The sequence below is a fragment of the Lepisosteus platostomus genome, chromosome 26, assembly GCF_059453375.1.
Source record: "Lepisosteus platostomus isolate fLepPlt1 chromosome 26, fLepPlt1.hap1, whole genome shotgun sequence".
NCBI lineage: Eukaryota > Metazoa > Chordata > Actinopteri > Semionotiformes > Lepisosteidae > Lepisosteus > Lepisosteus platostomus.
In genome coordinates this window covers 7,301,259-7,323,368 of record NC_142636.1, presented here as the reverse complement: position 1 = coordinate 7,323,368, position 22,110 = coordinate 7,301,259, and the positions used below count along the sequence as shown (strand labels likewise).

At 50.5% G+C, this 22,110-nt stretch overlaps 1 protein-coding gene across 2 annotated transcripts in view; it reads right to left on the bottom strand.

Annotated features, from left to right (window-relative positions):
- Window positions 1–22,110, bottom strand: part of LOC148639887 (immunoglobulin superfamily DCC subclass member 3-like) — a 42,778-nt gene that overhangs the window by 5,244 nt on the left and 15,424 nt on the right. For both annotated transcript variants that reach the window (XM_088621528.1, XM_088621529.1), the window contains exons 2-11: window positions 20,308–20,613; window positions 16,576–16,720; window positions 16,167–16,297; window positions 15,071–15,208; window positions 14,018–14,176; window positions 7,512–7,677; window positions 4,588–4,838; window positions 3,795–3,959; window positions 2,389–2,577; window positions 916–1,032 (exon numbers count right to left, since the gene is read on the bottom strand). In XM_088621528.1, coding sequence (XP_088477654.1) covers window positions 916–1,032; window positions 2,389–2,577; window positions 3,795–3,959; window positions 4,588–4,838; window positions 7,512–7,677; window positions 14,018–14,176; window positions 15,071–15,208; window positions 16,167–16,297; window positions 16,576–16,720; window positions 20,308–20,613 — 1,767 coding nt within the window. The remainder of the gene's footprint in view (window positions 1–915; window positions 1,033–2,388; window positions 2,578–3,794; window positions 3,960–4,587; window positions 4,839–7,511; window positions 7,678–14,017; window positions 14,177–15,070; window positions 15,209–16,166; window positions 16,298–16,575; window positions 16,721–20,307; window positions 20,614–22,110) is intronic.

The following is a 22,110-nucleotide window of genomic DNA, read 5'->3' as shown; positions in this document are numbered from 1 at the left end:
GCCGGGAGAGGAAAGACCAAAGAGCTCTGCCGTCACGCAAGCTGTATGAGCAGACCTGGCGAAACACCCTGGGACAGCTAACACGCTGTGCTCCAGATTGCTTTGCAAACAATTCCCCCTGCAGACCCCCTAAGGAAGGTGAACCCACCGTCATTGAGGAGCAGATTCCTGTGGATTATAATGGGACTTTTCAATTAGCCAATCAGGACCTAAAACGACAATTGACTTGCCAAGCACATACATTGTTCAATTAAGTAATTGACATCAGCTGACCAAACCAACGTGCTGGGGTTCACCAGCCCTGATCTAGGGCCACCTGTTTGCCAACAGTCTTGATCTTAAGTGACTGACTTATTTATTGTAACAAAACGTCTCCAGTCCATTAGTCTACGCTGGGGAAAACCTGGTGAGTGTCGCTTTGCCATAACATACATAAGACAATTTCATTGGGCTGATGTTTCCAAGTGCACAGTGAAATGCACTGGGTAATTTCAGAGCTCTCGGGAGCTCTGGTTGAGATTTTGTTGCCCTCTCCCCGACATCTTCTGATCCCTAGCCTCTCTGCACACACCAGCAGGAGAGAAGTCCCCTACGCCAAAGGGCCAGCCCTCTGGTGTGGGGAACGTCAGTGCTTCTGGTGCGTGCTATCCCTGCAGCGGCCCAGTCTTGGTTCACCTCTTGGTGCCCCGGTCCTGCAACTCGCCTCAAACGTGTGAAGCCCAAACAAGGAAGCGCAGCCAGGGCAAGAGAAAGAAACGACACGTTTTTGCCCAGTTTGGGGAAAATCAGAGATCATTGGCCACTGGAAGCAAGAAATAAGAAATACTCTTTAGGCCCATGTGAGTGTTGCAAGAGGTTCCAGAGCCGCCAGTCTTGCCCCCAGCACACCCGCCCCTGACTGCCGGCGTCTCTCACCCGTGCTGGTCCTGGCGCTGGCACCGTCCTCGCTCAGGGGCACCAGGCGCATGGTGCCGTTGCTGTCCCCGTTGCCGTTGAACGCCACCAGCTTGATCTCGTACACCGCCGAGGAGTCTGGGAACAGACAGCACCTTCAGGATGTGCCAAGCACAGAGGAGGAGCTGAGCATCGAGCAAAGAGCTTGCGAAACAACTCGGGTATAAAGTTGTAGAAAGGCACTGGCCAAGAGAAACATTTCCAAGACACCAAGCATTCCCTTTCAGCACAATGACATCAATTGTTAAGACGTGGTGTAGCTTACAACCCGGGCACTGCCTAGATCAGGCTGTCTCTCCAAACTGAGCAGCTGGGCATGGAGGAAACTGGTGAGGGAGGTCACCGAGAGGCCAACATCAGAGTTTAATTGGAGGTTGTGCTCTCCCCATTCAAACCTATACTTTTACCTATCCACCCATTTTCTATCCTCTTCATCCAGTACAGGGTCGCGGGGGAGCTGGAGGCGGGCTACACTCTGGACACTGGGTGGGACACCAGTCCATCACAGGGCAGACAGACACAGACACACACACTCACACCAGGGCCAGTTTTCCCAGAAGCCAATTTACCCACCAGCACGTCTTTGGACTGTGCTGTCACCCAGATAAAACCCATGCAAATACTGGGAGAGCATGCAAACTCCACACAGACAGCACCCCAGGTCTGGAATTGAACCCGGGGCCCCAGTACAGCGAGGCACCACTGCACGACTCCCTGTTCTTTTAGACACGCTAATATTTCAACAGACCTGTACAGTCAGCTTGGGGTGGAGGGATTTGATCTTCACAAGCCTGTCTTATCTTTGTTTTTCAGGGCTTTGCTTAAAAACTGTTCGCTTCACATTGTCTCTGCTAAAGCTCCCCCTTGAGATCTTGGTCTGACTGAAAGAGACTGCCTTCTCTCATCATGAAAAACTAATCCCTGGCCAGCCTTAGTTCTGCATTTTAATCCCAACTTAATTTTTATTCAGTGTCTGTGTCTGCTCCATTTTTATAATGACCATGTGTCTTCTGTTGCACCTCTTTCCACCTGTGTTTCCTATATGACTATCCTGCAATTTTCTATCCTTATAACTGTTCGTTTTGATGGGCTTTGAGATGCTACTGTTAAAGGCGCTATATAAAACAACGTTAATTATCGTACATGACTTGGGATTTTATTACTTTTTTTTCTTCTGAATGGGGAAGAATGGGTATTTTCTAGGTATAGGTCACAAACTCAAAGTGCATTTTGAAAACTACAGAAAAATGAGATTCTGAGGGATTCATTGAGTTGTGACTCAATGTATTCCACAGTGTGGATTCATACAGGTGAGCGGTACTGGGAGGGAGGATTACTGTAACTACTGTAAGGATTGATATAACTGGATTCTGCACTGACACTACAAGAGTGAATGAACAGCTCTCCAGTGAGGGTGGCTTGGCAGGCACTGACCCAGCTGGCTGAGGATGAAGGAGTTGGTGTTGCCGGGCAGGACGTGGGGTCCCTGGAAGTCGGGCTGCGGCACCCTGCGGTGGTACAGCTTGAAGCCCTCCACCTTGCCCGGCTTGCTGGGCAGCTCCCAGAAGGCCTGGACCGCGGTGGCGTTGACCATCTTGGTGAAGAAGCTGGGTGTGGCAGGCACTGAGAAGGAAAAACAAAAAGAGATTGATGTCACATCAGCTGGATCCAGGCTTCGGCGTCTTCTCCTCTTACCGATCAGCTCTCTGCCGTCCTCTCCTGTGTGCCTGTGATACTCGCCTCATCTGCATGGCTGTGCTGCCCCTGTGTCATGACTGCTAATTTGTTTCCTTTCCTTTCCTTAGAGGCAGCCATGTCACCCTGCAGCTCTCAACTGGCTACCCACTGGAGCTCAGCAGGTGTGAGCCTGGTCAGTACCTGGATGGGGGACTCCTGAGAAGCTATGGTTGCTGCTGGAAGAGGTGTTAGTGGGACCAGTAGGGGGCGCTCACCCTGCGGTCTGTGTGGGTCCTAATAGTGGTTGGGACACTAAACTGTAGTGGGCGCCGTCTTTCGGATGAGACGTTAAACCGAGGTCCTGACTCTCAGTGGTCATTAAAGATCCCCGGGCATTTCTCGATGAGAGTAGGGAGTTATCCCGGTGTCCGGGCCAAATATCCCCCCTCGTCCTTTACCGTGGCCTCCAAACTGTCCCAATGTGTGACTGGCTTGCACTTGCCCTGCGATGGACTGGCGCCCCCTCCAGGGTGCACCCTGCCTTGCGCTCACTGCTTGTTGGGTTGGCTCCGGCTTCACGCAACACCGTACGGGACACAGCGGTTTGGCAAATGACATGACATGACTTTCCTTCAATAAATACCCCCCCAATTTGGAATCGCCATTTGCTTCTGACTCATCTTCATGACACCGGGAGATTGAGGCTGTGCCTGAATGGCCACCTGTCAGAGCCACTCGCCATTTGACGTGCTACAAATCACACACTGCCTCATGGGAGACAGGCTGACCAACTGGAGAGGCTCCTGACCAGCACCGGCAAGCTTGCAAGTGCCTGGAATGTCACAGGAGTTGATTCTGCCCCGAAAATGGATCAAAACCCACCCATCCCCAGGGAAAATACCTGCCACAGCTGGTTAATGACATCTCCTTCGTCACGGTACTTACCTGCATTCATCTTAGGGTGCAACTCCTTTGATTCTCAACAGGATCTTCCCAAGAGCATCACCCCTATTGAGCCCGATGGCCGCCCTGAACCTATGTCCCTCTCCACTACGATGACACGTTCCCATCCGCTCAAAGGAAGTCAGCACCTGGCCCCTCCCACCTACCTCACCCAGCCACGCCCCCTAACGTCGTCCAATAGGTGTGCTGGAGTAACTCACCGCCCCCCAGGGTGGTCGCCACGACGACGTTGGACTGCTTGCTAGCTCCGAGCGGGGAGTAGGCCTTGAGGTAGATGGAGTAGGTGGTGGCGGGCTCCAGGTTGTTGAAGGCGTGCTGAAAGGTGGTCTTGCTCACGGCCTCCTGCAGCTCACGGCTGTCCGGCTCTGGGACAGCAAGATGGGCAGAAGACAGAGGTCAGCCAGGCCCTCGGCATCGTGCCAACACAAAGAGTCTGCCCACGGGCACCAGAAAACCTTCCTTATTTTGGAGAATTTTAATATAAAAAGTGGCTTTATTTTAAAAGAAAGCGGTTAGGGCTAGAGGATGAGGCAAAAGAGGCAACATGCTTGTCCAAAAACAGGCCCTCCAGGGATCCATCTATCCACCTTTCAACAGCTTTGTCCAATCCTGGGTTTTGGGAGAGCTGCAGCCAATCCCAGCATGCAACAGGCACAAAGCAGGGTACACCCTGGATGGGATGCCAGTCCATCACAGAGCACACACACACACACACACACACACACACACACACACACACACACACACACACACACACACACACCATGGACATTCCTACCTACCAGACTGTAGGAGGAAACCAGAGCATCCAAAGAAAACCCACACGAACATGGGGAGAACATGCAAACTCCACACAGACAGCATCCCAGGGCAACACTGCTGCAAGGCAGCAATGCTCTGCGCCACCGTGCTGCTCTCCGCTGTCAGCTCTCGATATTACATCACATCATCTGCGTCTGCACCGAAAAACCAGGCCCAGAGCAGAGCCCTCACCTCCCATCCTGCGGATGTGCAGCACGTATCCGATGATGCCGTCCGTCACCTCTGGGGGCGGCTGAGCCCAGGAGAGCTGGACGGAGGTGGGGGACAGCGGCGTGGCGGTTAGGCCCTCGGGGGAGGAGGGCAGCTCCCGGGCCAGGGACACGGCCAGGCGGGCGCTGGCCTGGTTGGTGCCTGCGCTGTTCTCCGCGATGCACTGGTAGATGGCCTCGTCCTCCGTGGTGATGCGGGTCACAGCCAGGGTGCTGCCGGACGGGAGGGAGCACATGGGGTTTTACTGCCAAGTGCGGCGGGCAGGAAATACACAAACCCAGAGGGCACAGCTGGCACAGCGGGGGAAAGTCAGCACCTACTGCAGAGCAGGAGCAACAGTCCCAGCGCAAGAGTTGACTTCTAAAAGAGGAAGAGGTCGGGGTAAATTGGAAATTGCTCTTTAAGAGTTAACAGAGCAACTGTACGCATCCAAACCCAGAACATCTGATGTTAATGTTCATTTTAAAAGCATCCTGGGCTTTGGAAAGGTGCTTTATGAATAAACGTTGTGGTGTTATTATTATTATCACACCTGAAGAAGGCTCCACAGCCAAAACATTGTGTTTTCTTTCTTCTCATTTCAGCAGGGAATAAACCTGTTACTTGTTCCTTTGCAGCCTACGCATGCTGACGCAGCTACCCACATGACCTTATTATTATTATTATTATTATTATAATTATTATTATTATTATTATTATGCGCACAAGCTGTTACTGGGGTTCTTGGCAGTTTTACGTTCTTACTCGGAAAACAAACGAAGAAGAATTTCCACCTTCTTGCAGAACCAGAATATATGTTTGCTGTTTTGGAATCATTTGTAAAAGGACCTGTTTTTACACGGGAGAGCTCGGAGTGGAGTTATTTCCCGACCAGAGACAACACTGACATCTCGTGGCAACGGAGGGTAACAGCGCCGAACAATATCTGCTTGATGCAGTGATGCACACTATCACTAATAACTCCTCACACTTCTATAGCGCTTTTCTGGACACTCCACTCAACACACTTTACAGGTCATGGGGATCCCCTACAGCACCACCAGTGTGCAGCCCCACCTGGATGATGTGCCAGTCCGCTCCCCACACACCAGCTCTCAGTGGGGAGGAGAGCAGAGTGATGAAGCCAGTTCAGAGATTATTAGGAGGCCATGATTGGTAAAGGCCAGGGGGAAATTTGGCCAGGACACTGGGGTAACACCCCTACTCCTTTTAAGAAACGCCCTGGGATTTTTAAGGACCACAGAGTCAGTCTCTCAGTTTTACGTCTCATCCGAAGGACGGCGCCTGTTTACAGTATAGTGTCCCCGTCACTATACTGGGGCATGAGACCCTCATTTGCCCAATTCATTGACCTCAGAGAGGCTAATGTCCAAAACTTGCAGTGTTCAGATAAAACTGACAGTGAAGTCTCTCTACATTTTGGCAGAAGATATGTTGGCGAGTTCATCTTTAGCTGTTGAGCAAGTGAATTCCTGCTTTTTAATTAATTTACCACGCTGAGCACAGGAATGCCGAAGTCCTAGGTTTACCACTCCTTTTTAATTTTCGTCTTCGATATCATTCACCTCCGGCAAAGCGCCAGAGGGGTTTAAAAGTCATATTCACAGTGGGAATCATTTGGCTAAAAGAAGGAGGATAAAGGTAACACATGACATCCGGCTCTTCAAGTACGTCCGTGAAGAAATGCCTTTAATATACAACCATACAGTACATACAAACATGCACACGAAAAACCTACATTGTGCATTCACAAATACACACACGTACATACATATTCATTCTTGCACCGATACATACCAGCATATAGTATAAAAAGCCTAGCTCACCATCTGTACACTGCTTGTGGATTTGGTACAGTTGATGGCTGGCCAGAGGCGATCTTCAGATAGGCTCTTCCCTTTCTATTAGTGTTTAATTTCAGAATGTCAGAAATTGGCTTCTCAATTTTGGGGGAAATAAGCTCAGTTGAACCTGCGATGCAGCAGCTATACAGTAAAATGAGCGCTGTGGAGCGAGCGGACACCACTGTAATGCAGTTATTAAAGTTTTTCAACTGAAAAGTAGCCTATTCTGATACCATTATAACGGGAACAATTTATCCCTACTGATCGGCCTGTCTCTTTTTTCTGCCCTCACTTTGATCTCCCAGCGTAGTCCCATGAGGTGTCCTATTGAATAGCGAATCGGGGGCAATTTTGAAGTGCCAGACAACAGCGTGCGGAGGTATGAAAACAGGGCTCACGTTGCAATGCATACAGAAGACACCCGAGGGCCCTCCGTCACCTCAGCGAGAACCGCGTTTCTGCTGCCGATGGTTTGCAGGACACGATAAACGCCTTTATGGAGCTGGTCAATACACGATTTCTCTCTTTCCACGGGAATGTCCCCACGCCCGGGCCCGTTTGGAAGGTAAACCAAAGGTCACTGTTGCACCGAGCCCAGTTTTCACATCACTCTTCCGTACATCCAGGTTTCCTTTCATTAACGTTGTAAGAACCCTGCACGTTAATGGACAAGTAAAGGTGTATTCCCTGCTGAAAAGAGAAGAAAAAAACCCACAAGGTTTCGGCTGTGGGGCCTTCTTCGGGTGTGGTCAGTTAATTAAGTTAATATCCGTTAATAAATCCAGGTGAAATGGATACCTGGGGAGATCGACTTGATAAGTATGGTGCTTCAATACATGAAGCCGAAACGTCATGTTTCTTTTCTTCTCTTTTCAGCACGGAATAAACCTTTCCTTGTTCCTTTGCAGCCCCTACTTGAAGTACTTCACCCTGGGCGTTATACCTGTATCCCTTGCAAAGCAGGAGTGTCTCGCTGGGGGGCGTGGGACAGGCGACCGTCTCCCCCGCAGGGTCTCAATGGGACGGGATTCCCGAGCTCACCTGTTGTTGTTGGTCAGCTTGACATTGTCCCCCGGCGTCAGGATCTTGCCGTTCTTCAGCCAGATGAGGTGGGGCTCCGGCACCCCCTGCGCCACGCACGTGAACACCGCACTGCCCCCCGCAGGCTTGGAGACGGACTGCGGCCACTGCAGGAACTCCGGAGGAGCTGCGGGAGAGACGCAAGAGAGGTGTGGCCCGTTGAGTTTGTTCGTGTGCTAGTAGCTAACCGATCCAAGGATATCCCCATTTCTTGAAAGGTCCCCGGGTAGTCTTGAAAAGCTTGTTCCAGTCACCCACCACCCTTTGTGTAAGGTGTAAAACGTGCTGCTGCCACTGTTATATACAGTTTCATTCTGCCTGTAATGCATTTCCTCTCAGTCATCCAGAGGGGCAGCAGAGGAATGAAATAAGGAGGGAAGCAGATTTCTGTGCCTGGTTGCCTGCATCTGTAAAAACCTGTGTGCTCCTGTGTATTTTTTCTTCCTTTACTTTTTATTGTACTTTTTTTTGTCTTTTTCTTTATCCATCATGTATGGCGTCCTTTGGTTTGGAAAGTCACTTTATAAATAAACGTTGTTGTTATCATTATCATCATCAATACTAATGTACTGTGGAAAAGAAAGGGAGGAGAGAGAATTGATGCAGGAGAGGAGGAGTTTGGGAAAGGATACAAGCAACAGAAGCTCGGAAGAAGAGGGAAAGGAAGGCAGGAAAGGGAGAGAGGCAGACATTGGTAACTGGAGGGAAAACAGGGGAAGGGGGGAGAAAGAGGGGTGCGGAGCTTGTGCAAGAGATGCAGGGAACACAATTCAAGACTTGCATTCAAAACCTGCCACTTCGAAACAAAACCCCATAGAGCCTGGCCAGGACATGGCAGCTATTCTAGATTAAAAAAGCTGCCACAACTACCAGGCTCTGTTATATACAGTTTACTTGTTCAGTTCATCCTTAATTCAAGTACACAAAGGTCAGGCGATAAGACTCCTGATCATTTCTCAACGGGATGTAAGCGTACCCTGCACTACCTCAATACCTCCAGCAGAGGGCAGGACTGCACCCCAGTACTTCTTTTATTAAGTCTGCTTTGAATTTGCATGAGCTACAGAGACCTTTTAGCATAGCAGGGGGACTGGAGGCATGGGCAGGGTAGACAGTTGGATACATATACCTTCCAAGGATCTGGGAAAGACACTGGGAAACTTTCCAAGACATGGTAAGAGCGCTGAATGATCAGTCACCTAGTTCAGGTGGATGGTGGGGAGTTGATTTTTTTACATGTCAATTTTTGTGATCATCCTTCTCAGGTCCTGGTGATTGTAACCCCTACGCAATCATCTAATAATTAATAGATAGATACGAACCAGAGCATTATCATTGAAAACCGACCCCCCCCCCCCCCTCCTTACAAAGCCAAGCCGTTAACCCCGCCCTACTCTGGAACACAACCACGCCCCCCTCCACTCGGCCCCGCCCCTCAGCCCCCAGCTTGTGTTGAGAAGGGACCAGATGTGCCTCACTGCACAGCACAGTCCCTGACACTGATCTCAATGGAGGACAATGCACATCTTACACAGGCTGGGTGTCTCACCCCTGCATCTCATTGATCTATCGCCTGCCTGTGAAAGGAGCCCCCTCTCACAGCTATTGAAGGGGCTCTGGGAAGGGCCAGGGAGGACCAAGCCTTTTCAATAGGCAGCCATTAATCAATTTAGAGAATTCATTTTTCCACCCCAGAGCCCTCATCTCGCATTCAGTTTCTCCTTCCCGGGGAAAAAAAAAAACAGAAAGAGAAAAGACGATTCCCAGTTTTTGTCACCTCTGAAAATAAAGAGCCCGACAAGTCACTTTTTTTTTTTGACTTGTCAGTTTCACACCTTTCCCAACGCCTTCAAGACAGTGTCTCCGATCTGCCAGAATCCTGAGATCCTTTAAAAGCAAGAGAACGACCCCCCCCACACACACCCCCCACAGCCCCACAAGTCAAAGTGAGAGAGCCTTCTCAGTGCAGACAGGGAGCGAACTCACATGATCATCCTGATCTGCAGCACTTTGCCTCCCGGAGCACTGCAGAAACTCGGATCAGGCACAGATTTGCCTGCTTCAGCCTAAAAGCACAACCTTGGAGGCACCCTTGATGGAGAACCCCAGAACCCCAGAAACGATCAGGGTCAGAACAAGCCGTGAGCTCCTTTATCACTGGTGAATTCCTGAAGGATTAAGCCCTCTATCAGTCTGGAACCAGGCCCGGGGTATTGGTCTGGTTACCAGCAGGACCAATCCGTGCTGCGGTTTGGCACAGGGTCTGCGCTGGACGTTGGAAATGAGGCCCCTGTTCTGCACCCCAGCACTGCCTTGCTGGGGAAGAGGCTGATGGTTTGTGCCCAGCTGAATGGAGAGGCGGGGGGAGGGAGGGGAGCAGGAGTCCTCCCAGCCCCCCACTCCACACACACAACTTCGGAGAGGCTGTCTGAGGGTCCGGGGGGCTCCTGTCATTAATCTAATGAGCCAGCGCCACTTCTCCTCCTCAAGCACTCTTCACACTTGAACTTCGGGGGAGCAGTTTATCTGTGGCTCCAGACAGGGGTCTCCCCTCCCCCCCAGTTAATGACCGAGGACGGGGGGGCTCAAGTTGATGATATCTGCAAGCCCTTGATTTTGAAAAGATTGTTAAAAGACGAAAAACTGGTTACTTAGCCTGGGACACTACACAGTCAACTGTATACCTGGATGTGAGAACATTCTAGTTCTTTTGTGGTCAATATCTGCTCCCCTTGTGTCACATATCATACAGGCCAGGAGAACTTTTTCACTGAATTCACACAGAATCTTCAAGTTTCTCGATATGGTTCTAGGTCTCTGTAGAGGCGTTATCTATCCATCCAGTTGCTGTCTAGCTGTCTCTCCAGCTTATATGGAGTTTATCTGAGCATTGGACTAACCTTTTCAAATTCTCATACTGTAATCAATGGATTTCAATTGGATCACGACTGGGTTTTTTTTCAGTTTTGTACAAATGTGATCATGAAAATGTGACTTGTGAAATTGAAACATATTATGCATTTGTATAATTGAATATTAAATGTGATTTTAATATCTAAGCCTACATTAGGTATCACTCTTTATTGCTATTCATCTCTCTGTCTGTCAGATATACTCTACGAAGGTTCCCCTGACTAATCACGGCTAATTTTCCCTTTGTGGATACTGAAGACACTCTCTACTAATTAAGTGTAATAAATATGATTTGTTTAACTGTGGTTACACGTGTACTCTGTACATTACAAGCAAATAGAAATATATATACAATAATATAGCAGCAAATTAAAATAAGGCAAGTTAGATGTAGGCTGGGCCCATTTTTCTAAGCACTGTAATGAAAGTTTTCCCTGTCTCGTGAGAAGATTGTGAGTTACATTACAGGTCTGTTCCTGTTCTCTAACTGCCCTAGTCTGAGGTACCGGCTGCCTGAGTTCTTCGAAGGGGCCGTGCTGGTGAAAGCATGACGTCGTGTACTGCAGCCCTACCCAGGAGAGGGAAATGACAGGTGAGCCCCAGGATGGAGCTGTTTGGAAGCACGCTGTGGGTTAAATAAGAAAGCAGTTATCCAGGGTGTCTAGTGCAGGCCGAAAACACCCAGATTCATCTTCTGCTAAACCAGATGTTTCCAACATGTAAATAACCTCCTTCCTGCAGACCACTGTTTTCTAAAGCCCACATTACCATATGGCCCTGTCTTTGTCAGCATATTAAAGGCCCTTTCAGAATTTTGCATGAAAAATCCCAATTTAAATCCCATTCTGTCCTGGGAAAATGGCCGGAACCCCTCAATAGCTGTGGTGTGAACACAATAGCCGTTCCTCATCCATCTTCTTCCTTTCTCCCCTCCTGCCCTGCCTTGTGAACTTGGCTGGGGTCAGGGGGGCGGCTGACCGCCAGCTGTGGACAACGTCGGCTCCGATGCCCACACTCCCCGTCCCGGGACCGCAGTCACCTCCTCCACGGGCCATCCGTCATCGCCGCCACCCCAGAAACAAAAACCCCATCGGAAAACGCTGCTGCGGGCCTAGGGCCTATTGTCGGGGGTCAGAGGTGAGAGGTGAAGGGTCGCTCCTCACACCCACACAAAGCCTCCTCCCCTCTCCCATCCACCTCCCCCGCCTTCCTCCTGCCCCCGTACCTCAGATGGCTGTCCATTGTCCCACGCCCTCCCCCACCGCCCTGCCCTACATCTGCGCCCCCACAGACGCTCTCGGCGCCCCACCTGACCGCTGCCCCCCCCGGGTTCAAGAGCGAGCTGTTCGGGGGCCGGTCGGGGCTGTGTGAAAGGGCAGACATCCTCGGATCTCCCCAGCCTCCCATCTGAGGCACGGAATCCGGGATAGAGAAAAGAAATCCGCTACACGCAGAAGAGTAATTGACCTAAAACCTGAACACCCCTAGATGATCGTGTTGGGCGGCTGCAAAACGGGTTTGGAGACTGAACGCTAAATGTTTGAGCAAGTCAAGGGCTGTGAGATGCTGAGGATCCTGGGTGTGACATACAGATAGACAGACAGGCAGTCAGAGAGACAGAGGTAGACAGCTGTTGTTGGCTTCAGAGTTTTCGAGCCCCGCTCCCCTAACACTAGGCTTCTCAAGGTTCATTCGTTCTCAAGAATGATTCTTCATTCAATTTGCCTTTTCCTCCGTAAGTTCTTCTAAGCCTCCTGGGCTCGGAAAGGATATAGACTGCACACCTATTGCAAATAGACACGTGGGGCTCCTTTAAACTCCTCTGTACAGGCTTATCAATACAGTCCACAAAAGATCACCGAGAGTTAACCTCAAAGAGCCAGGCAGGAGGTATGCAGATGACATTCGCAGCGCCTTTTAATATTTCGCCTTTATCGAAGCAAAGGAGCGCGATTCGATTTCATTTTCATTTCATTCATGGGGGCCCCGCACCCCCCCCCTATCATTTTTGGGGCGAGACATTGCTGCTTGAACACGAGAAACGACTCAGAAAAGCAGGGGGATAGATAGGATTTTAGCTTTGGCTGAACTGCAGCGAACTGATTGAAAAAGACGATGACGTTTTTGTGTCGCATGCAAGGTTGGATCGATCATAAAACCAGTCGTGGAAGATGTTCTGGACACACCTTCTTTCTTAAATAGCCAAATGTCTTGCTGTCGGAAGCGCTGACGAACGGATAATCGGATTATCAACAAAGCGGATGTATAAATCTTACCACATTAATAGAGACAAAACCAGGGACTTTAGTTGAAAACTATTTCCCGGTATCCATCTTTAGCGGGGAGTGCAGAGACACATGCACACGTAATGGATCTCGTTTCCATCGTCTCATTTCTAATTAGTTAATCAGAAGAAGGAGACCCTGGTCTTGGCAAGAGCTCAGCCGTTAATGATCGCCGCAGTCTGTCTTTCACTGGCGAGTGTGCGTGTGTGCTGGGGGTGTCAGCTGACCCCAGAGGTCACGGCCACATCCAATACAGGTTAATGTAGTCTGGCCTGCCTAAATTCTGCCCCCAGCCTCATCCATTTTCTGCTCCCCTCCCCCCTCCCTCTGCGGCCCCCTAACCCTCTGCCCCCAACCCCCTCTCAGGGTGCGACTGGGATAATGTGGGACAATGGCCGTTGCTGGGATTCGCCCCCCCCAGTCACACCTCCAAGGCTCCGTCCTGCTGCTTGAGAGCCCGGCTGTCCTGCCTGGGCCGAATCAAATCAGTACAGCCCCCCGCCCCGACCCGGGACGCAGCAGGGGGAGACGTGCTTGATGAGACCAAAGGCCAGGAAGAGCCTCTGGGAAGAGATACAGCCCGAATGGCTGAGCCTCAAGCTGTTTCAACGCACAGCTCTTCTCCCATTTCGGGCCCAGCTGGTCTCCGACGGAAACGCCCTGGGTCTCTACGGGGGCGTTTCCCTGCCGGCGAGCGCTGTGTGTGCTCACGCCGAAGTGGGGTGCTGTTTGGACCCCCCAAACTGGGTTGTGTGACCTGTCCAACGGGATGTCGAATGCCGGAGCGGAGCTATATTAACCTACATTGTTTTAACTCCACATGAACACCAACCTATTTTATTTTATTTTAAAAATCACCGTGTTTGAGCATCGCGGTGTCCACATCTGTGGAAAATACTCTGGTTTACTCTGGCGGAGCGGTGTCACTGGGGCTCAGGATCTACGTCTGTGGCTGGAAGGTTGCCGGTTCAAATCCTGCGGCCAGCAGAGGAATCCTACTCCGTTGGGCCCCTGAGCAAGGCCCTTAACCCCAACTGCTCCAGGGGCGCCGTATAAATGGCTGACCCTGCGCTCTGACCCCCAGCTTCTCTCCCTGTCTGTGTGTCTCATGGAGAGCAAGCTGGGGTCTGCGAAAAGACAGATTTCTAATGCAAGAAATTGTATAGGGATCATAAAGTGATGTTATCTCCTGAGCGTTGTGGGGATATTGAGCCTGCCGGGGCGCGGCGTGCCGACCGGGAAGCCCGGGCCCGAGGGACGCTCGCTCACCTTGCACGACCAGCCGGCCCAGCGCCGTGCGCCTCACCCTGGTGCCGGGGCGGTTGGCGGCGCACACGTACACCCCCGAGTGCTGCAGGGACACGTCGGAAATCATCAGGTTCCCCGTCCCCAGGACCTGGATCCCCTCCACGCCGATGGAGCGGCCGTCTGCGGGGGCACAGAGAGCAGGGCAAGGTCAGGGGCGCGGGGACCCCTCAGGTCACAGAATGGTTGACGTTTATTTGTCATTCCTGCCGTTTTCAAGTATACAGTGGAACGAAATATCGTTCGTCCTGGGCCACGGTGCAAATACAGACAGGACACGGACATAGACATTGTAGACAGGATACACATAGTGCAAAGTGCAGATAGTGCAAATGACAAGGCAATACATAATACAATCTACACAACACACTGGGGGGATTTAAACCCTGTTTCTGGAATTGGGGTGGGTGCAAGGAGATTCCAGGGTGTTGAGGAGCCTGACAGCCTGCGGGAAGAAGCTGTTACAGAGTCTGGTGGAGCTGGGCCGTATATTCAGCTCTGTGGGCCTGAGCTGAAGACAGGTGATCACAGGCTCACCCGGCCACACAGACCCCAGCCTGCAGGCTCACCTGGCCACACAGACCCCAGCCCGCAGGCCCCACAGGCCACACAGATCCCAGCCCGCAGGCCCATCAGGCCACACAGACCCCAGCCTGCAGGCCCATCAGGCCAGAGAACCCAGCCCATCAGGCCACACAGACCCCAGCCTGCAGGCCCATCAGGCCAGTGCTTATGCAGGTTTCTGCAGTGAGTGAACTAAAGGAACAAATGTCCCTGAACACGACACCAGCTTACTATAGGGTTGTCTGAGCTGCGTGACCCAGAGTCACTGGTGTACAGCATCTTGCCTATGGGTACAATAGCAGTGTCCGCTTATGAGGACTCAATTCCCCATCCTTAGCCTGCTCCTGCACCTTTCCACATTTTCAGGCGCAAATTCCCAGTTCTTTGACCACCATTCTCCAGAAGCAGTGGGCCTCTGTGTGGTGATCGTGGGGCAGGAGCCAGAGGACTCACCCAGCCTGCTCCAGGACACGATTGGCCGGGGGTTGCCGGTGGCGATGCACTCCAAGATGGCCGTCTGGTGTACAGTGATGGTGAGGTTCTGAGGGCCGGAGAGGATGACCGGTTCTTTGTAGGTTTTTGGTGCCGCCACTGAAAGGAGAGGAAGAAAGGAGAGGCTGGAATTAGACAAGAAGAACTGAAGAGCAGTGTGGCGAATGTTACCAAACCCTGCTTGTTTCTTACATTCAAAGTTTAGGTGGAAACATGGTTCAGGTATTCAAAATCCTGAGGGGTGTTAATCAAGGGGGTTTCTTCAAAATATCAGCAACAATATTGCAAGGACCCGGAGACACCAAAGGAACCAAACTTCTTGGATTTTCCAGGACTACTGGGCCAAAAGGCTTCCTCCTGTTTGTGATCCATATTATATCTGTGCACTTACTGTACCTAAGCTTGCCACAAAATCAATGATGTAGCATATTTCAGTGTTCTTCACATGCAGGTATCTCATAATCCACATGGAACACATTTACAGTGTTTAAACTACAGCGCAAGGTTGTCTCTACGCGATGTGCATTGCTTAACTGCACACCTCGGCTTTCAAGCCAAAGACAGTCCGTTCAATTACGAACATGACCTGCTGTGCAACTACATACACGAAGACCTGGCTGCATCTGTAGACAGTGAGTTTGTGTTGACTAGGAGTTTGCATCAAAGCAAAAGCTTTAGTGTAACAGCTCATAACAACAGTGTCTTCTCCATCCCTCAGAGAAGTGATCAGAAGAGAAATTCTAATGTGGGAGCCATGCTACTTGTCCTAGAGCAAAAGTCTTAATCAGCCGCACAAAACGATCCCACCAGAGTGGCCAAAAGACGGTCATCTTGCTCTTTTCTGAGCGGGTGGACAGAAGAGGGGGCACAGAGGGACAATTAGCTTCTAGACCCCTTTCCGAATAGAAACGCTCTGACAGACCAAGTGAGATACGCTTCAGGCGCCGCCGATGCAGAAGGGCTGATGGGATAGCCATGTCGCCTGGACGCCCCGGTCGGCACTGGCGCGTAGCTCGGGCACAAGGCCTCAGCCGTGCCCGGCGGGGGGCGCGCTCACCGCTGACGTTGAGCTGGGCCTCCTGGCTGTAGCGGGTATTGGCGATGTTGGTGGCCACGCAGCGGTACACCCCCGTGTCGGCGCGGCGCACGCCAGTGATCTGCAGGATGCCCGCGGGCAGGAGCGTGTACCTGCAGGGCAGACAGAGGGAGGCCTTCAGCTGGACCTGGCACATCAGCCAAGCACATGCGGAACACTCATGCTTAACAAATCCAACACACTACCAGGAAATTGTGCTTTTTTTGTGCTGGAGATTCCTGTCTGGGCCACACCCCCCCAGAGAGGAAGGACCTGCCATCCTCAGTCACCTGACCAATTGGAGGAAGACCATTGGCCAGGTGACAGGTAGAACCAGGAAGTGAAGGCTTCCAGGCACTGTCAGCCTCTGCGTCGCCTCGGCAACCATTACCTGTTGTCCTTGGTGCTCAGAGCGGTCCGATTCTTCTCCCAGGTGATGTTGGCCTCGGGAATGCCGTTCACTTGACACTGGAACCGAGCCACGCCCCCCTCGTCCACCGTCATCGACTCCGGGTGGGTGTGGAACTTCGGGAGAGCTGGGGACGAGATCGAGAGGGTGAGGCTGAGGGAGACGAGCACTGCCCCCAGGAGACGCTGGCCTCAGCCCTTTTTGCAGCAGAACTGAGTTTCACTCCTGATTCTCCCCAGCAGATCAGCCAGGTCTCCTGGCCCAGTACTCCTGTTACACTTCCTCTTTGGGAGATGTTCCAGACGATTTTGGCCTGTCAGTGTGAACCCACTGCTTGTCATCTCTACAGAACACATGGGGCCCCCTTGTGAAGAGACACAGTGCGACAAGGAACTTGAGGGAACCTTTCCTATTGTCCGAGCACAGAAAGGGAACCACAGCACACGAGGCAGGTCTGGACCAGAGCAGGAGCAAGAACAATTCCTTATTTCTGGAGAACCACCGTGATCCGGGTGGCCCCAGGATCAAACTGGCCCTGCACACGGAATGACATTATCGCTCCCATTAAGCATCACGCCCCAGCTGAGAGAGCACCAGTGCACGATGGCCACGTGTAACACTGACCAGCCGATCATTCTCTCTGACCAAACCGGATTGGAGCCCCAGCTCCAGCGAATCATCCGTGCATCCATTTTCAAACCAATCCAATCTCGGATCATGGGGGGGAAGCTGGAGACTATCCTGGTGCAAAGCGGGGTACACCCGAGACGGGACACCAACCCATCGCGGAAGAGACAGGCACAAAACTCCCACTCACACCAGGGCCGATTTTCCCAGAAGCCAATTTACCTCCCAGCATGCCTTTGGACTGTGGGAGGACACCTCAGCCAAGCAATACTGCTCACTTGCAATTAGGTTTATCAGCGATCAATCTTTGATGAAAGCTGGTCACTCACCAAACTCAAGAAGTGACATTTCAAAGATGAATATTTAGAAACACTCGGTATACTTTCATTTCTGGTGTTATTATTCGTGTGCAGGATACTGAAGTAGTGGAGAGTTTGCTGGTCCACATGGAGTCACCACCTAATGCCCACCACAATGGTTTTTGTGTAGAATCTGCATTTGATCTATCTATCTATCTATCTATCTATCTATCTATCTATCTATCTATCTATCTATCTATGATTGGGGTTTATTCTTTGCTTTCACAAAGGTATATACACAGCAGCCATATCACCCTGTAACTCACAATGGGCAGCCCCACTGAAGCTCAGCAGGTGTGAGCTTGGTCAGTACCTGGATGGGAGACCTCCTGGGAAAAACTAAGGTTGCTGCTGGAAGAGGTGTTAGTGGGGCCAGCAGGGGGCGCTCACCCTGTGGTCCATGTGGGTCCTAATGCCCCAGTATAGTGACAGGGACACTATACTGTAAACAGGCGCCGTCCTTCAGATGAGACGTCAAACCGAGGTCCTGACTCTCTGTGGTCATTAAAAATCCCAGGGCGTTTCTCGAAGAGTAGGGGTGTTACCCCAGTGTCCTGGCCACATTTCCCATTGGCCCTCACCAATCATGGCCTCCTAATAATCCCCCTCTAAGAATTGGCTTCATTACTCTGCTCTCCTCCCCACTGAGAGCTGGTGTGTGGGGAGCGGACTGGCGCATCATCCAGGTGGGGCTGCACACTGGTGGTGCTGGAGGGGATCCCCATGACCTGTAAAGCGCTTTGAGTGGAGTGTCCAGAAAAGCACTATATAAGCGTAAGCAATTATTATTTTTATTATTATTATAGGTGCACTTGTCAATAATTGTTTGTTGAACTTGTGACATCTCTTTATTTATTTAGCATCATCTCTATCAGCCCCACAATTGGAACCACAGTGTGGAGCACTGGCCATGTACCTGGAAGGTTGTGGGCTCAAATCCCAGGAGAAACACTGCTGTTTTACCCTTGAGCAAAGTCCTTCACCTGAATTGCTCCAGTACAATGAACAGACAAAGAAATGAGTAAATCTGAGTCACCTTACTTGGTACGAACGCTTAGTCCTGATTAAAAGCAGAAATTGGTTAGTAACACTGGTGGGGATGGGAGGGTGACAGAATTTAGGTCTTCAATTATGGCCAGTGATAGGCAAAGGCCCCTCTTAAAAATAGGCCGGATGGAAAAATAGGAGCCAGGCTCCAAATCAATAAAGGGGAACTGAAATGGGAATGAAGTGCATCGCCATGGTAACCCCACTGCCCAGAGGTGTCCCCCTGTGCTCCATTACCCACGCTGCCCTGGTTTATGAGGCCAGAGGGAGGGGTCAGTGGGGAGGGACTGGGGGGGCAAGGAGGACGTCATTGTCTCTTTAAAAGGGAAGGGGAGGTCCGGGACAGGGGTGGCTATAAAATGTGTCGTTATAATCCCCCCCCCACCTTCTCCCAGGAGGCAATATCAAGTGAGACTGAGTGAGGCGCTGGAGAATCAAAATCAACACGATCTTGGTACCACGCTGGTTCTCGCCCTGGTCTTTCTGGGGTGCAGTGCCAGAAAAACGCATTTGTCACCTTGTAACGCCCGTGACAGCATCGGGGTTCAGCAGGCCTGAGTGTTTTGCATGTGGGGCTTGGATCCTAAGGGACAGTCGCTCTATTGAGCAACACGCTGTCTTCTTAGAAGTCAAGGGTTTTGTGCGTGATGGCTGCAAACCCTGCCTAAATTTTACAAGAGCTTTTAAAAAGGTTGGTGATTAATCCTAAGGGATCGGTTTTATCCCAAAGCAGTTCTGTGGAACTCTTGCTTTTAATAATAATAATAATAATAATAATAATAATAATAATAATAATTGCTTACACTTAGATAGCGCTTTTCTGGACACTCCACTCAAAGCGCTTTACAGGTAATGGGGATCCCCTCCACCACCACCAGTGTGCAGCCCCACCTGGATGATGCGACGGCAGCCATAGTGCGCCAGAACACTCACCACACATCAGCTGTGGTGAGAAAAGCTCTTGCTTTTCTGTGTTTGTTCCCATCAGCGCTCAATCATGTATTTATGTTGTTCTTATGTGGGATGCACAAACGTTCCCTGGCATTTCACATGTAAAATGCAGTCTGGATATATATATATTAATTTTGGTTTATGCATGTATTTACTGAGTTTTATGAATCCACAAGATCCACAGTATTTAAAGAACTTTAACTGGTGAGGATGTGGTGTCCATGGATTAGAATAATTTTACAGTGGTTGAGTCAGAGAGGGCCACAGGAACCTTGTGTGCATGTGTGTTCAAACAATCAGTCGCACAATCAAGTGTCAGCCCACACCCTGCATGGTCTAACATACAGTCACTCAATCAATAAGTCAACCAATTAATCAATTAATCCATCAAGTGGATCAGTGCAGGCTCTGTTTCTGCCCACACCCTGCATGGTCTAACATATAGTCACTCAATCAATAAGTCAATCAATTAATCAATTAATCAATTAAGTGGATCAGTGCAGGCTCAGTGTCAGCCCCCACACTGCATAGTCTAACATAGTCACTCAATCAATAAGTCAATTAATTAATTAAGTGGATCAGTGCAGGCTCTGTGTCAGCCCTCTACCTGCGTGGTCTAACATATAGTCAATCAATCAGTAAGTCAATCAATCAATGCAATCAATCAATCAGGGGGATCAGTGCAGGCTCTGTGTCAGCCCCCACCCAGCATGGTCTCCCACATACTCACAGGCCAGCTGGACCCGGGCCTTACGGCTGACCACTATGCCGTATCGGCTCTGTGCGGCGCAGTCATATTCCCCGGCGTCCGTCTCATTGCTCTCCCGCCGCTTGTGGAAGTTCTGGATCAGCAGTGAGCCGTTGGCCAGAACGCTGGCCCGCTGGCCCGTCGCCACCGGGATCCCATTTTTGCGCCACGTCACCGTGATCGGCCCCTCGCCCTCCACCTGGCAGCTCAGCAGCAGTGGGCGGTCCCTGACTGCTATGACATCACTGGGCTCCAATAGGAAGGCCAGCTCAGAGGCTCCACCCACATCTAGGGAAGAGAGGAGGGGCAAAGTAAGTTAGTTCCGCCCCAAGATGATCCTGCCTGATGGATTTCACTTTCCATCCTGCACAACTGGTAAGAATGTATTTTCACGATTCTTCATGAACACAAAGTGTGAATATCCAGAGATCCTGGCTGTTTTGTCACTCTCCACTAATTACCCAATTACTTAAAAATGATAAACAGCAGGACCGTTGAACCAGAAAACTGACCTGAAATCAACTCTAATAATTGCCAATGGAGCCAGATAATTGTGTAGGCAAGGGCATGTTTTATGTGAGTTTTCATGCCTTTTTAATTTGGACTTGTATTGAAATGTCAATACCAGCAGAGCAATACCAATAATGTTCACTTAACTCCATTCCTCTGTACTTAATGATGCATTGGTCGTTCATCAACAGCTAGGGGCTCAGCAGGAGAATACTACTCAACCAAGCTGCTCAGTTTCACCCCAACACAGAGACGTGATGTCACAAACCTGGTGTTTAGGCCAGGGGTGTTCCCAGTCCTGGTTCTGGGGATCCTGCTGCTTTTGTGCCATTTGGGCACTGAATTTCATGAATTGAACCATTAATAAGACCAAAAGTAGGTTTATTTTGAATCCGTCTGTCTTCAACCTGTTGCAGTTTTGCCTTTCAGCTATTGCACCTCATTGGTAACTGCAGAGCTCCAAAAGCTTGCAAAGGTCCCATCAAGCAACTTGTGGGCTCAGTTAAGGACTCATTTAAATGCAGAGTTTAGCTGCATTGAGAACCTGCAGTCCGTGGTGCAGCGTGTAGCTGTACTGCACACTGTAAGTGAACTTGATCTGTTGGGGGCACAGAACAGAAAACAGCAGTGTGATGGACAACTGCACTCTTCTGAACGTGAGGAAGGTGATGGTTTTCTCGCTTTCCGAAATGAACACAGGAAACAGCAGAGCATGTGGAGAGAGGCCCGTTGTCAGTGTCCGTATGTGCCAGGATCGATCCACATTTTCAGAACAAAACCAATTCGCACGAATCGGATTTCAAGCAACTCTTTATTTTCTTTCCCTTCTGAAAAATGCCACCCACCCTCCATCCCCGGGATCTTAATCAATGGGTCTCCCACCATTTGCAATTTCAAAGGCGCCCCTTGCTTTGCAAACTTGTAATTATCTCTCTGCCTCTGATTGTTTTGTTAAATGGCACCAGAAGGGTATGTTTCCTGTCAGCGAGCTGTTTGCTTTTGTGCTCACCACCAAGAAACCACCCCCTGCCTCAAGTCCCAGGGGTGCTTAACAAGGCCTGATCACAGGCTTTTACGAGAAGCAGGGAGGAGAAAACATTTGCAGCCTTACTTTCGAACTGCTGCAGCCTTATAAGAACCTAAGGATACAAAAGGCAGAGTAGAGAAGAACTCGATACACCTTCAAGGTCAGAGGGGAGGTACAGTGCCTAGAAAAAATTGTGTTACAGCAGGGAACCATGATTTATTTAACTGAGAGTTTCTGCTCTCATCAGC